Source organism: Zingiber officinale, chromosome 9A, assembly GCF_018446385.1.
Source record: "Zingiber officinale cultivar Zhangliang chromosome 9A, Zo_v1.1, whole genome shotgun sequence".
In the NCBI taxonomy this organism is placed as follows: domain Eukaryota; kingdom Viridiplantae; phylum Streptophyta; class Magnoliopsida; order Zingiberales; family Zingiberaceae; genus Zingiber; species Zingiber officinale.
The window spans coordinates 70,900,599-70,916,279 of NC_056002.1; the positions used below are offsets into that span (position 1 = coordinate 70,900,599).

Here is a 15,681-nt window from a genome sequence, read left to right on the forward strand (position 1 = left end):
TTCTTCTTCTTCTCCGAGTAGTATCCGGCCACCACAAGAGCTCCAATGGAAGAGTAGGGTTCGGCCACCACAAGAGGAAGAGAGGGAGAGGTTGGCCGACCACACCAAGGAACAAAAGAGGGAGAGAAATAATAGATGTTGTGTCTCATGAAGGCACCCCTACCCCTTCTTTTATATTCCTTGGCCTAGGCAAATTAGGAAATTTAATTACCATAAAATTTCCTCAATTTCCTTGACATGATTTTATTGAGAAAAATAAAATAAAATTTCCCAAATTAAAACCAATGGCCGGCCACATCATTGGAGAACAAATTGGACAAGTTTTAATCAACAATTAAAACTTCCTAATTTGTTTCCGGAAATTTTAAAAAATAAAATTTCTCTTTAAAATCTCTTCATGGTTGATAAAAGGAAATTTCTATAATTTTAATTTTATCAACATGTGAATAATTTTTAAAGAGAAAATAAAACATCTCTCCAATCTACAAATAAGGAAGGAGATCTAATCTCTTTCTTTAATCTTTTATAGATCTTTTACAAGAGAGATATTTTAATTTTAATTCTCTTTAATAAATTATTTCTTCCACATAATAAAAATTAAAATTAAAATCCCTTTTAAATCTAATTTGGCCGGCCCCCACTAGCTTGGGTTCAAGCTAGGGCCGGCCACCCAATATTATACCTAGGCCGGCCCTAGCTTGTTCCCAAGCTAGCTTGGCCGACCCCTATTGGGTGGGTTTAGAAGGTGGGTATAGGTGGGCATAGAACTCTATAAATAAGAGGCTACGATAGGGACCGAGAGGAGGAGTTGGTTTTGGTCTCCTGATAAAATTAAGCATCCCGTGTTCGCCCCGAACACACAACTTAATTTTATCAATGATAATTCATTCCACTAGAGAACTATCATTGAACTACCGCACCAATCCCAAATTACATTTTTGGGCTCCTTCTTATTATGAGTGTGTTAGTCTCCCTGTGTTTAAGATATCGAATGTCCACTAATTAAGTGAGTTACTGACAACTCATTTAATTAATATCTAAGTCCAAGAGTAGTGCCACTCAACCTTATTGTCATGTCGGACTAAGTCCACCTGCAGGGTTTAACATGACAATCCTTATGAGCTCCTCTTGGGGACATTCTCAACCTAGTATCTCTAGGACACAGTTTCCTTCTATAATCAACAACACACTATAAGTGATACCATTTCCCAACTTATCGGGCTTATTGATTCATCGAACTAAATCTCACCCATTGATAAATTAAAGAAATAAATATCAAATATATGTGCTTGTTATTATATTAGGATTAAGAGCACACACTTCCATAATAACCGAGGTCTTTGTTTCTTTATAAAATCAGTATAAAAGAAACGACCTCAAATGGTCCTACTCAATACACTCTAAGTGTACTAGTGTAATTATACAGTCAAGATAAACTGATACCTAATTACACTACGACCTTCTAATGGTTTGTTCCTTTCCATTTTGGTCGTGAGCTACTGTTTATAATTTATAAGGTACTGATAACATTATCTTCTGCATATGACACCACATGCTATGTTATCTACAATATAAATTAATTGAACAACTACAAACAAATGTAGACAATTTGACCAAATGTGATTCTTTATTCATAATCAATGTTTACAAAGCTTAGGCTTTCAGTATACACTCCAACAAATATTTCACCTTCCTATTGTACATTTATTTCACAATTGTCTAGTGTATCCATTCCTAACAATATCCAGGAAGCACTGAATGTTCTTGAGTGGAGAGAAGCTATTCTTGAGGAGATGAAAGCTTTGGAGAAGAACTCTACTTGGGAGAAAGTGGACTTTCCTAATGGGAAGACAGTTGTTGGTTGTAAGTGGGTATTTACTGTGAAATACAACTCAGATGGATCCTTGGAGAGGTACAAGGCCCGCCTGGTAGCTAAAGGGTTCACTCAGACTTATGGAGTGGACTACTCCGAGACTTTTTCTCCGATTGCTAAATTAAACAACAGTACGAATACTTCTATCTATAACTGCTAACCTTGATTGGTCATTGAATCAGCTAGATGTGAAGAATGCATTCTTAAATGGGAACCTAGAAGAGGAGGTTTATATGGAACCTCCACCTGGATTCACTGAGAAATTTGGGGATAAAGTGTGCAAGCTGAGAAAGTCTATATATGGACTCAAACAACCCCCCAAAGCTTGGTTTGACAGGTTTACATGGTTTGTTAAAGGTCAAGGATATACTTAGGGGCAATCTGATCATACTCTATTTACTAAAAGATCCACTAAAAACAAGATTTTAGTGGTGATTGTTTACGTGGACGACATAATATTGACTGGTGATGATGCTAAAGAAATGAGCAAATTGAAGCAAAGCTTAGCAAAAGAATTTGAGATTAAAGACTTGGGCCAACTAAAATATTTTCTGGGAATGAAAGTTGCAAGATCCAAGAAGGGCATAGTGGTTACCCAACGGAAGTATATTTTGGATCTTTTAAAAGAAACTAGATTGAATGACTACATACCATCAGAAACGCCAATAGATGTTAGTGTTAAGCTTGGAGAAGACAAACAGGGAACTCCTGCAGATGTAGGAAGGTACCAAAGACTGGTTGGAAGGTTGATTTACTTGTCACACACACGCACTGATATTGCCTTTGCTATGAGTATGGTAAGTAAATTTATGCATTCTCCATTTAAAGAGCACCTTGAAGCTGCATATCGAATTCTCCGATATTTGAAAGGGGCTCCAGGAAAAGGACTCTTCTTTAGGAAAATTGATAAGAGAGGGATTGAGGTGTATACTGATGCTGATTGGGCAGGATCAATCACTGATAGGAGGTCAACTTCAGGGTACTACACATTTCTTTGGGGTAACTTAGTTTCTTGGAGAAGCAAAAAACAAAGTGTAGTTGCAAGAAGCAGTGCCGAGGCAGAATTTAGATCTATGGCTTAAGGGATCTGTGAGGTTCTTTGGATTAAGAAGGTCCTAGAAGATCTTACTAAGGAAATTAATCTTTCTATGAAGCTGTACTATGATAACAAGGCAGTGATCAGCATTGCTCAAAATCCAGTTCAACATGACAGAACAAAGCATGTTGAGATTGACCGACACTTTATAAAGGAAAAACTCGATGAAGGGATAATTTGCATTCCATTTGGGCCAACTTCACAGCAAGTGGCAGATGTGTTGACTAAGGGCTTGTTGAAACAAGCATTTGAATTTCAAGTCTTTACACCAACTTGAGGGGGAGTGTTGACAGTATTAAGGAATATTCTGATTTGATTTCACAACATTAAAGAATATTTTGATCTGATTTGATTTGATATGATTAAGGAAATGACATAGAAAGAAAGGAATTAATTTGATATGATTAAAGAAATGACATAGAAGGAAAGGAATTAAATCTGTGATTGAGAGAGATTTTTATTTTGTAATCTTCCTTTCTAATGTCTCTTGCATCCTCCTATTTTAGTCGGACTCCTTGTAAATTATACAATAATGAAAAAGAGTTATGTTCTGTTTCTCTTCATACAATTCCACACTAAGTTTCTGCATTAAATTTCATAATTATATATCCATATATATATCAGCTATATATACATATATTTCGTATGTTATATTAGTATAGTGATTAGTTATTCATCTTTTATTTAATTTTGTGTATACCATATAGATTTATATTTTTCTTCTATATTGTTTAAATGCATAACCTATAAAAAATTTATAAGTCTTTCTAAATTTTACACATATTTGTATTCTACCATCTTGTTAATATAAAATAAATAAATTCATAATTAAATATAAATTCTAATTAATTATAATTAATTCAATAAATATCCTTAATTAAATAAGTGATTTCGGCAAGCTTGCTCGGATACTGTGCAACCTGCATCTAGCACTTGGCAGAAGTCAGCCCTATTGACAGCCTGAGATTATCTGCTCAGGTCATCTCGACAGATAAGTTGAATTTAATTTGGTGTATTTAAATTCAGCTAATTCTCAAAATCTCCGGCAGCAGATTGTTTTGTCCAACAGATTGTTTGGCTAAAGAGAGTTTTGGATGAACTAAAGAGACCAATAAACCTTCCTATGAAGTTATACTCTGATAACAAAGCAGAAATCGGTATTGTTCATAATCCAGTTCTACATGATAGAATGAAATACATTGAAATTGATAAACACTTTATAAAAGAGAAGATGGAAGATAGAACAATTTTCACTCCATTTGTTCCAACCATGCTACAAATTGCAAATGTTTTGACCAAGGGTCTTTCAAGATAACTCTTTGAAACACAAGTGAGCAAGTTGCGCATGATGAGTATCTTTGCACTAACTTGAGGGGGAGTGTTGATAAATTAGTCATGATTTGATTAGATTAAATGTCATGATTTTATTTCATTGATATAAATTTAGTAAGGTAATTATTAGGATTAGAATATTTCCTTATTTTGTGAGATTTGGACTTGTACGTTAACGATATATTGAGATTTTAATTATAGATGAATAAAAGTAGATTTCAGTCTTTCTCCTTCATTTCCTTTCCATGCATTATTTACACGGAAAAGAGATGTTTCATCTAAAAGATAACATTTTATTTCACTGTCAAATAATGAAAATATGATACACTAAATCTGATGAAACTTGGAATGAGTGAACTTTTTTTGTTTTGTTAGATTTCTGCTAGAGTGTTATGCCATTTAGTATTTGTAGCTAATCAGTAGTAACTTTTCTGTGAGTACGTGGCCTTTTTAGATACCTTTTATTTTTTCCATAATTTTAGTTGAATAACCTTGTTAACTCCATTCGAGTGATCTTCACTATATATATATATATATATATATATATATATATATATTTGTTCTGGATTATTCAAATTCTGAATGATGCAATTGGTCAGGCTTCACTACCTTAGTTATTTTTGTTGACATTCCTTAAATACTTGAGGGATAGTTTCTAACCAGAAATATGCATTTTTCATTTTCAAATTGCTTAGGCACTATCAATGTAAAATCTAGATGTACTAACGTCTATCCTTAACGACACAGTCATGATGATCAGAAAATTGCATAGCTTGTGGTGTTATGGTTTTTCAAGCAGTCTCTTTGTCCCAAAATATTTTCGTTACCTGCAAAAAATGAAATAAATAAGTCTATATTAATTAAATATTGCTCTGTTTGGTTGAACATTCGAACTTGATCTCCGCCCTAAGATTTATTTTATAATCAGTATTATAGTTAATTTAAGTCCATACTAATAAATCATGGAAGAAGGATCCTTGCATACACGAGCAAAACCTTGTGGAGTCCATTGTCCATGGCTTCAGCTCAGGTTGGGTTTATACAAGTAGGATAATGTCTGCGTCTCTGAGTAGATTCATTTGTTCCTTCTTTACATCTCGGATAAGTCGTCTTTATTTCTTGCAAATTCTCTTGTTAAAGTATGTATTACATGCCTCAAACCCTCTTTAATTTCTAACATAAAACAACCTTCAAATGAATATTGAATATCAGGGTCTAAATTACAAAGCCATTTGAGCTTGGCCCCCATGTGTATACTTCTCTCGACATTCAGGCTGTACTGTGCTCTGGAATGTATATTGCTCCCTACAGCCTGATAAAGGTTCCGAGAAGATGTACCATGTACTGGCTAGAAATCTGATGTTTCACCTATTGGTATCATATAAGAATGGTGTATAGTTTCCATATGGAAATGATGAATTTCTTTTATTCATGTTTACTACCTCTTATTGCCACTATAACAATGTGTTGTTCGTAATATGAAGAAATTAATGAGATTGCTTGTTTAGATTTTCTAAGCCGGTAACTAAACTTTTGTATCCAGCCAATTATCTGTTTATTCTATGATTGACTAGTATAATCTAGGCTGAATAGACTAAGACATATTATTACGCTTCTCTTGTAGCACACCTTTTCCATTGATTCAGAATGTTAACATTATTATAGAATGTTACAAACTACACAAGCTACAAACTCTAAATCCAATTGATTCAGAATGTTAACATTATTATAGACGGAAATCTAGGTAGTGGTTAGAGGCAGATCTAAGATAGGGCTGTCCTGGGCTAAAGCCCAGGTATTTTATAGCCTACAATTTGGCACCAAGGAGAATTGATGTGTTTTTTTCTCTTTGTTCATTTTGTTTTGGTGTTTAGCCAACCCCTTCCTCACCTAAAGCTCAGCTCATCTCTAATTTTTGGATCCGTCCCTGCATCATGATATGCTTTACATGTTCCAGGATTCAATGGAATACGAGTTAATTAATCACACCCCCAACTAAGTTATTTGTTTCTATTTGGTAAATGTTTCCATCTGTAATTGTTTGTGAATGGTCGAGTTATAGCATAACATCTTTAAGGGTGTCGAGTTATAGTAATTGTTTCCATCTGTAAGGGTGTAGTATTACACTTGAATGTCAGTTATCCATAACATCTTTTTATGAAAATTTTAGCTCGGAGTTGATATTGGCTCATCAACAGTTGTTAGGGGAGTTGTAAGTCTTGTTCTTGGTTACTTGAGTAATCTGGTGATAGAAATGGCATTCTTAATTCAGGTATATATGCAATTTCCAAACTTGCTTTCATAGCCTGATCAGATGAGGTGTCGCGATGTCTAGTTTGCTGCTTACATTTTCTGATATTCTAGGATCCTTTTACTTAATAGAAATTAGTGTTCTTGGCACAAATATATGAAAATGGATTGACAATTGCACAATGCAGGGCAATACACAAGAAGAGCTTCCAGAGTTCCTTCTTGGAACATGTAGGTTAAATCATTTGGATGCCTCCAAAGCAGTTCCGGCTAACTCATGGTAATATTATCGTCAATTTATTCTATCTTTAGTGTGTGACTTTGACTTGGTATTCCTTGTACAAATCTTATCAATGTTATTATTTTGCTTTTTTTTTTTTTGCAGAGTTAAATTAGTTCTATACGATTCGAATACTAGATGCATAGCAGGTGATAAAGTCTCCAGGAATTATCTCTAGGCAATTGAAAGCCTTGACAAATCAAGTGGATGTTCTACAAGGTCATAGTTAACATAAGGCTAGACAAGCGAAAGTCTTGTTAAGAGTGACGGACACTAGATAAAGGATGATGAAGTCCTAGAGCTTATAATCTTTAGGCAATGGGAGTCCAAGGAGCTAAGGCTAACTTGTACTAGGTAGATAAGAAAATTCTAAAGCCATAAGGTCTCTTAACAAGATCAAACTCAAGCTTAGACTTGCTTGGAGTCAAAGTATTAATCAATTAATGTAAATTTTAAATCAATTAATGGTCGAGTAGACTAAGCAATCAACTCAGACTAGAATGTTACATAATATTTTTATTTTGAAGTCAACCGAGGCATGACAAGCCAACTAATGGGAGATAATCTACTGATGCTACTACAACATTACAAGAAATTTGTAAGAAACTTCACATTAAGTAGATTGAATGACACTTCAATAATTTAAGATTCAAATTATTATAATTATTAAAGAGCACTAGTAATTGATTCAAGATGTTGAAATCGTCAATTGATGACATAATAACATGAGAAATCAGTCTCAATCTAAAGGAATCAATAACGACTTAATCCTTGATACAAAACATTCAATTAATAACACAATCCTATCAATATCCAAATGCAATATATGTTATCCATTAAGCGATCACAAACCTTAGACCGTGTCAGCTATTGACCTAACTGAAGAAGGACCATTTGACTACTAAAGATAAAACAGTCAACTAATAAAAAATGGCAGAAGCTCTACGAAGACTTTAAGGGAAAATTTTCAACACTACTCTTATGCAAATGTTACATTCTCAATTCTAAGTACTCCAAAGTAACAAATAAAAACGAAGACATTTGTAATTCATTTCATTATATGCTATTTTGCTCTCATTCTCTTATATTCATTCTTTATTTACTGTAAGTAACAAATATAATAAGAGATTTCTTTACCTTCCAAAAGGCATATGATAAAAGGAAAAAAAATAGATTTTTTTAAAAAAATATGCCTGGTTATAGATCATAACTCAATAGGGATCCTCTGGTCTGTAAATTACGAACCAAAAGATGATCCACTGATGTGTACCCTTGATTTGGATGGACCCCACCTATTTAAAAATAGGGTCTATCTAAATCAAGTGTCCTCATGTAATGGACCATCCTCTGGTCCACAATTTACGGACCAGAGGATCTGCTCTCATCATAATTCATTAAATTTTGAACTAGAGGATCTGCTCTCATCATAACTCACTGTGTTTGTATAGTTGCAATCTGTGTTTTGAGTTTATCTTTTATATTTTTAGTTGCATACTAACTTTAATTATAGATAAATGCATGAAAGGAAAATGAATGATTCACCCTCTTCTAGCTACCTCTCACAATCTAGCAATAATATGATTAAAAAAAATATGAAACCCAACCCTATAAGCACTACACTAGGTCTCACAAAAAATACATAGCATCTCAACATTTAGCCCATACATCGCACACAATTTGTCTGTCATCATCTCTTGTATTTACAGGTTTACTTGCAAATGCCAATTATCGCTATAAAAATGACAATTTGCCTAGTTGCAAGACTCCAAAATTTCATATGTATAAAATATGTATGCAATTGCAGGTGGTCCTCCAAGCCATTCAGATGATACTGAGAAAGCCAGAAACTTCAGTCAAGAAAATTTGAAGATTTTTCCTGAACTTGAAGCGATTTGGCCTGTCGAGCGAAGAAGAGAGCTTGTTTCCGCTTGTAAGAGCAGAGAATGCACTTGCCAATCTTGACATTATAGCAGGGCTTTGTTGTCTGTCTAAGAATTCTTGTACCATTTTCTGTAGAATGAGAAAAGTTGGACATGATACTGACAAATATACATATAACAACTACGAAAAAATCAACCTGCAACTACAATCAATAGACAATAATCGCAATGTGAGACTCTTTTCCCACTTGACTTTCCACCAACATAAATGAACCGAAGTGTTTGTGATAATAACTATCAAACTAAGGGATGAGGACCTGAGCTGAAGGATTACCTGATATTGATCGTGTTCACACAAAACTAATGGAAGGAGACAATCAGCTGAAGAACCGGCAAGTTCCATTCTAACACATTGAGAAAGAGATCATCACAACCAATCACTAATTTCTTCTGAGCATTGTGCAAATATGGTCATCAAAAATACAAACTCTAGTGTATAGTAAATGATAGTTTTTTTTTTATGAATAAAATTTTTTTTAAAAAATCTAACCTGAAATCTTGAGATAGAAGCAACTGTAGCAGCAACCTAAGGAAATAACTTAAAATACTGTCCTGAAAATCTCCTGTTGATTGTGGTGAGCTCATTGCCATCTTAGCCAGCCCTTCTTTGCCTATAATTTTCTCTCTATAATGATAGGAAGCAAGGGCAGTAACTGCCCTCAGACACTTTTCAACAATGTCAACATCCTGAAACATAATGTTGAAAACTCATTGGGAGATGAATCTGAAAGAATGCACTTCAAAGTGGTTCTATGTCTTATCTATCTGGACAGAAATAACACAGAAAAAGGCACGAAAAGAAATAAAAGGATATATTTATCTTATTTACTTGAAATGAAAGGGACAAAATGAAAAAAATTTAATTGCATTCGTTATTGTATTTATTTCAGCCAAATTGTATGGAAATAGATGGAAAGCAGTTTATGCATTTCATAACTACAAAATAGAGCATTTCTCTCCTTACAATTCTAAGTAAATAAAAAATCGTTTTACAACTCTTTTCTTTTGCTTTTTTCACTTAAAACTATCTTGTGTCCCTTGTATTTCTTTCTGTTCTATTCAAACATATATAAGAAGAATTTTACATTTGTAAAACAGACAGCACAAGATCTTTTAAATTTTCTTAATGTCTAAGGTACACAACAAATCATGAAAAGGATGGAAATACAAATGGAGCTAATGTTAAAGGAAATGGAAGAAACAATTGGTTAGAAATACCATGAAAAGATATGAGTATCCTACCAATTAACATCGAACTTTTCTCATCTGCATAAGAAGTATAGCATAAGAAAAGAGGAAGAAGAATAGATAGAAGGAAAAATATGGATCCAGAAAAGAAGCTTAGAATATTTTGGTATTCATATAGTCTCAATCTTTATGATTCAACTTGGTTTCCACTCGTGCCAACACATTTTACAGGCCTGCACAAATGGAGTGTGCTCCTGGTTCCAAATTTTCAAATTTTCTTTGTTCCTCTTCCCCTTCTTATTCATTGAACAATTTGTTAGCTAGAGCCCTAGAACCAATCATTTGATGATTGTATTTTGGACTTGTTGTATCATATTCTATATAAATAAAGGCATTTAGTTTTTGGTTATTATACTTACTTGTATTGGTGCCAAATAAACTAAGTATAATAACGTCCTTGAGTAGAAGGTTCTTACCTATATCAATCGATTGGTTGAATCGATAGTGAGATGATATAGGGAACACTACTCTTAATCATTCCTAGTCAAGTATTAACATTCAGGGACAATGTTAATGCAATAAGACTAACATGTAGGTCAACTCGATGACTTGATCTCACAAGTCATGGATATAGAGATATCAAGTTGACACATGGGTATGCATTAGAGAATGTATACTGAATGACCCGCCTAGAGAATGTATCATGGATCGTTATATGAGTGTCATATACTTTCTCATGTGGCTATTAGTATGACTACTAGTCCTTAGACCTGAAGTCACCATGGTTCCCTACATAAGGAGTTATGTACTTTGGTTTCGTCAAACGTCACCCGTAACTGGGTGGACTATAAAGGCGATTACTGGATATATAACAAAATATGCGGAGGGATGTGAGTGATGTAGATACGATCTATCCCTCCTATATGACGGGAGAGACATCAGTATTCTTGATAGAGTGAGACCACGAAGTGCATGGCCATGCCCAAATGAGTCTGTTGTGAGAAGCAAGGGTAGATAGGTCTTTTTATCTTTTGTTAATAAGTTGATTCTTAGGGTTGTATGGCTATATAAACATATGTAATTCGACTGGAAAGGAATGAATCTTTAAACTCTTTTATTACAACATGGTATCAGAGCAACCCTAACCCTAGTGCCGCCGCACCCTCTTTCTCTTGACGCCGCCTCATCTTCTTTCTCTTTCTCTTAACGCTTTTCTCCCCGTCGAACACCACCTCCTGCTCGCGACTTCTTCCAGCGGCGACGTCTCTTCTGCTGCTCGCGACTTCTTCCAGCGGCGTCTAGGGCACAGCGGCGTTCCCTCGCCCCTTCTGCTGCTCGCGATTTCTTCCAGCGGAGTCTTCTACTGCTCGCGATTTCTTCCAGCGGTGTTTAGGGCACAGCGGCGGCGTTTTTCCTTCCTTCTTCATCTCGCGACGCCGCCCAATCTCTTCATCTCGCGCCATGATTCCACCTCCTTCGCCGATCTCTGCTTTTTCCTTTCTTCCCCGACGCCGCCACCTTCTTTCTTGTGCAGTGCCGGCGGCAGTTCCTCTTCTGATCTCCTTGTGTGGCGCAGGCGGCAGTTCCTCTTCTGATCCCCTTGTGTGGCGCAGGCAGCCATTTCTCTAGCATCTGTTTTGTCGTGATTTCTCTAGCGTTTTTTTTTTTTGTGAGTGTAATGGCGGATAACGCTAGTGAAACCTCGGGGATTTCTGTGAATCCTATGACGTCTTCAGGACAGGTACAACCATTTTTCACAATGGCAGGCACAGGAGGGTCCGATCTTCAGATAGTATCAGAAAAATTGTCCGAGACAAATTATGCATCTTGGGCAGTTGCTATTGAACTTTATGTCGAAGGACATGATAAACTTGATATTCTTCACGGCTCTAAAGTAAAACCAGATGAAAAGGATCCTAGCTTTCGCACTTGGCGGCGTGACAATATTCAATTAATGACTTGGATACTTAACTCTGTTAATTCTGGCATCAAACAAGTCATTCTTCATAACAAAACAGCGTATGACATGTGGAAGACACTGGAGCAGATGTATGGACGTCGACATGATATGCTCCGTACTTATCAGCTCAGCAGTCAAATTTTCAAACTTGAACAAAGTTCTATGTCAGTCACCAATTATTTTGCTACTCTGAAGGGGCTGTGGGATGAGTTTGACTACTACCGGATGGAAAATTGGAGTTCCACTGATGATCATCAGAGATATTTAAAGCTTCTGGAAAAAGACAGAATTATTAAATTTTTGGATGGACTTAATGCAGAGTTTGAAAATTTAAAAGGGCAAATCCTTGGTCTTGATCCTACTCCCTCCCTAGAACAAGTTTACTACAAAATTTTTAGTGAAGAAGGTAGAAGAAGGACGATGAACAACAAGGGGATTTCCACTATAAGCCCTCCGATTGGGAAGACCTCTGTCTTTATTGGTTCTGCAAACAAGTTCCGACCTGGGGGAACTAAAGGACGAGGAGATAGATTTTGTCGGCACTGCAAGAGGACTAATCATGATTCAGATTTCTGTTGGGAAAAATATCCAGAAAAGAAACCTGAAAAATTTAAACATAATGCTAAGAAGGCTCCTAATAGTGGTAATATTGCTATCCAAAAGTTAGAAAATGAAGAGATTATTGGTTCCTCTGTGCCTTCTACCACTGGATTGTCTTCTACTGATATTGTTAACCTCCAGCATCTTCTCTCTCGGCTTCAGGCTAAATCTTCTGTCTCTACTCCAGTTCAAGCGCACACAGGTATTCATAGCTTGGGATTAAGTGTTACTAGTCCCAGCTTTTACAGCCCCTGGGTCATTGATTCAGGAGCTACAGATCACATGACAAATGCTGCTAACTCCTTTATTTCTTACTCTTTATCCTCTGGGCAGGAGAAAGTGATCATTGCAGATGGAACCAAAGCCACTGTTGCTGGCAAAGGTTCCATAAAACTTACAGATCATTTTTTTCTATCCTCTGCACTTCACGTTCCTTCCGTTTCTATTAATTTACTTTCTGTTAGTAGCATTACTAAACAACTACACTGCTCCGTAACTTTTTTTCTGATCATTGTGTCTTCCAGGATCTCGAGACCAAGCAGACGATTGGGACTGGTCGTGAAGTAGGGGGTCTTTATTATTATCAGCTTGAAACAACATCTGCTCTGAAATCTGCAGCCAAGTGTTTGGACAATAAGCATCAAGAAATTCTTTTATGGCATTCTCGGTTGGGACATTTGTCTTTTCAGTTTTTGAAAATTTTATTTCCTAGTCTCTTCTTTTCTGTTTCTCTTCAGTCATTTCAATGTGAAATCTGTCAGTTATCCAAACATTATAGAACCCATTTTTTCTGAGTCTATAAAGAAGAGTTTGTCTCCATTTGATCTTGTTCATTCGGATGTGTGGGGGCCTCTCCTGTGACTTCTTTGGATGGCTATCGATATTTTCTTTCTTTTATTGATGACTACACCCACTGTACATGGCTTTATTTGATGAAAACCAGGGAAGAAGTTCCTCGTCTCATTCAAAATTTTTGTAGAATGGTTGAAACCCAATTTAGCTCAAAGGTGAAGACTCTTCGTTCTGACAATGCCCGTGGGTACTTTGCACAGTCTCTAAATACTTTTCTTGAGGATTCAGGAATTCTTCATGAGTTATCCTGTCCCTACACACCACAACAAAATGGAGTGGCCGAAAGAAAGAATCGTCATATCCTTGAAACAGCCCGTGCCCTATTATTTCAACGTCACTTACCCAAATATTTCTGGGTTGATGCTGTCCTTGCAGCTGCTTATCTCATCAATCGATTGCCATCTAAAGGTCTCGGGAACCGGTGTCCTCTCACTATTCTTCATCCTGGCGTAGAGTTGTTCTCCCTTACACCTCGGGTTTTTGGTTCTCTTTGTTTTATTCATGTTCTTGGTCCCAAGTCCTCTAAACTTGATCCTCGTTCTATACGAGGAGTTTTTATAGGGTATTCCACTTGCCAGAAAGGCTACAAGTGCTTTGATCCTATTACTAGGACAAGATATATCTTGAAGGATGTTACCTTTTTTGAGTCTGAGTCCTATTATTCTCCTCAGTCTCGTCCTCAGGGGGAGAATACTACCTCTTCCTTTGTACCTCAAGTGGTTCCTCATGTGATTCCTTCTCCTATTTCACTGGATGTCATGGAAAATGGAAAAGATGCTCCATCACTGGGCTCACAGTCTTCACCAGATATTATTACTTACAAACGACGACGACACAAGCAAGGACCTACTGTTGATCGGCTAGTTGAATCGGATGCTCTAGCTCCTGATCCTGTGAAGCAGTTATCCTCATCAGTTGAGCCAACCGCACCTCGAAATATGGATGAGCTGAACCTTCCTATTGCTGTTAGGAAGGGCGTCAGGTCATGTACTCAACATCCTATCTCCAACCACATTTCATATTCTCGTTTGTCTCCTTCATATCATGTATTTGTTTCACAGTTATCAAATCACGATATACCTTCTTCCTATTATGAAGCTGTAAGGGATTCAAGGTGGCAGGAAGCAATGAATGAAGAAATGGAGGCTCTCAACAGAAATGGTACTTGGGAATTAGTTGATCCCCCAAAGGGGAAGAACTTGGTTGGTTCTAAATGGGTCTATGCTATCAAGTATAACTCAGAGGGTGAAGTGATAAGATATAAAGCCAGACTTGTTGCCAAGGGATTCACCCAAACATATGGGGTGGATTACTTGGAAACTTTCGCACCAGTTGCAAAGCTGAACTCGGTCAGGGTAATTCTTTCTCTTGCTGCTCAATATGATTGGCCTCTGTTTCAGTTAGATGTTAAAAATGCCTTCTTAAATGGTGACCTTTATGAAGAAGTATACATGTTACCACCTCCTGGAATTGAAACAAAAGGAAAGGTTTGCAAGCTAAGAAAAGCTTTGTATGGGCTTAAACAATCTCCCAGAGCATGGTTTGATAGGTTTTGCAAAGTCATGATATTGTTTGGCTTTAAACAAGGGAATGCTGATCATACACTCTTTATAAAAAAGAAAGAGGACAGAACTACCATTCTTTTGGTTTATGTTGATGATATGATAGTTACAGGTGATGATGAGGTAGAAATCCAGGCTCTTAAGTCCAAGTTAACATCAGAATTTGAAATTAAAGATCTTGGATCATTGAGGTACTTCCTGGGCATTGAAGTCGCTCGATCAAAAAAAGGAATCTATGTATGTCAGAGAAAATATGTGTTGGATTTACTCAAGGAGACAGGGAAGCTGGGTTCTCGGCCAGCGTCTACTCCTATAGAAGTAAATCATGATCTTACTAGTTCTAGTGGGGAGGATCTTACAAATCTGGAAAAGGGAACATATCAAAGGTTGGTTGGAAAATTACTCTATTTATCTATGACTAGGCCTGACATCACCTATGCTGTTAGTGTAGTAAGTCAGTACATGCATGCTCCTAAGACTATTCACATGAAGGCTGTTGACAGGATTTTAAGGTACTTGAAATCATGTCCTGGAAAAGGCTTGCTGTTTAAAGGAGGTGGTGATCTGAAGGTGGAATGCTATTCTGATGCAGACTGGGCTGGTTCTCGAGATGATAGAAGATCCACTTCTGGCTATTGCACTTTTTTGGGAGGAAACTTGGTAACGTGGAGGAGTAAGAAACAAAATGTTTGTGCACGGTCTAGTGCTGAAGCAGAATATCGAGCCATGGCACATGGTCTTGCAGAGA

The 15,681-nt window shown here is 36.5% G+C and overlaps 1 protein-coding gene and 1 pseudogene across 1 annotated transcript; one reads left to right on the top strand and one right to left on the bottom strand.

The window, feature by feature from the left end:
* The window catches only part of LOC122019261, a 103,384-nt pseudogene extending 96,549 nt beyond the window's left edge, over positions 1–6,835 (top strand).
* A 1,589-nt stretch (positions 6,836–8,424) lies between these two features.
* On the bottom strand, positions 8,425–9,456 carry LOC122019696. Its single transcript, XM_042577165.1, has 3 exons — positions 9,262–9,456; positions 9,046–9,115; positions 8,425–8,841 (listed from the first exon to the last, which is right to left on the bottom strand). The coding sequence occupies exons 1-3, from the start codon at positions 9,360–9,362 to the stop codon at positions 8,653–8,655; spliced, it is 360 nt and encodes a 119-aa protein (XP_042433099.1). The 5' UTR covers positions 9,363–9,456; the 3' UTR covers positions 8,425–8,652.
* Positions 9,457–15,681: the final 6,225 nt, after the last annotated feature.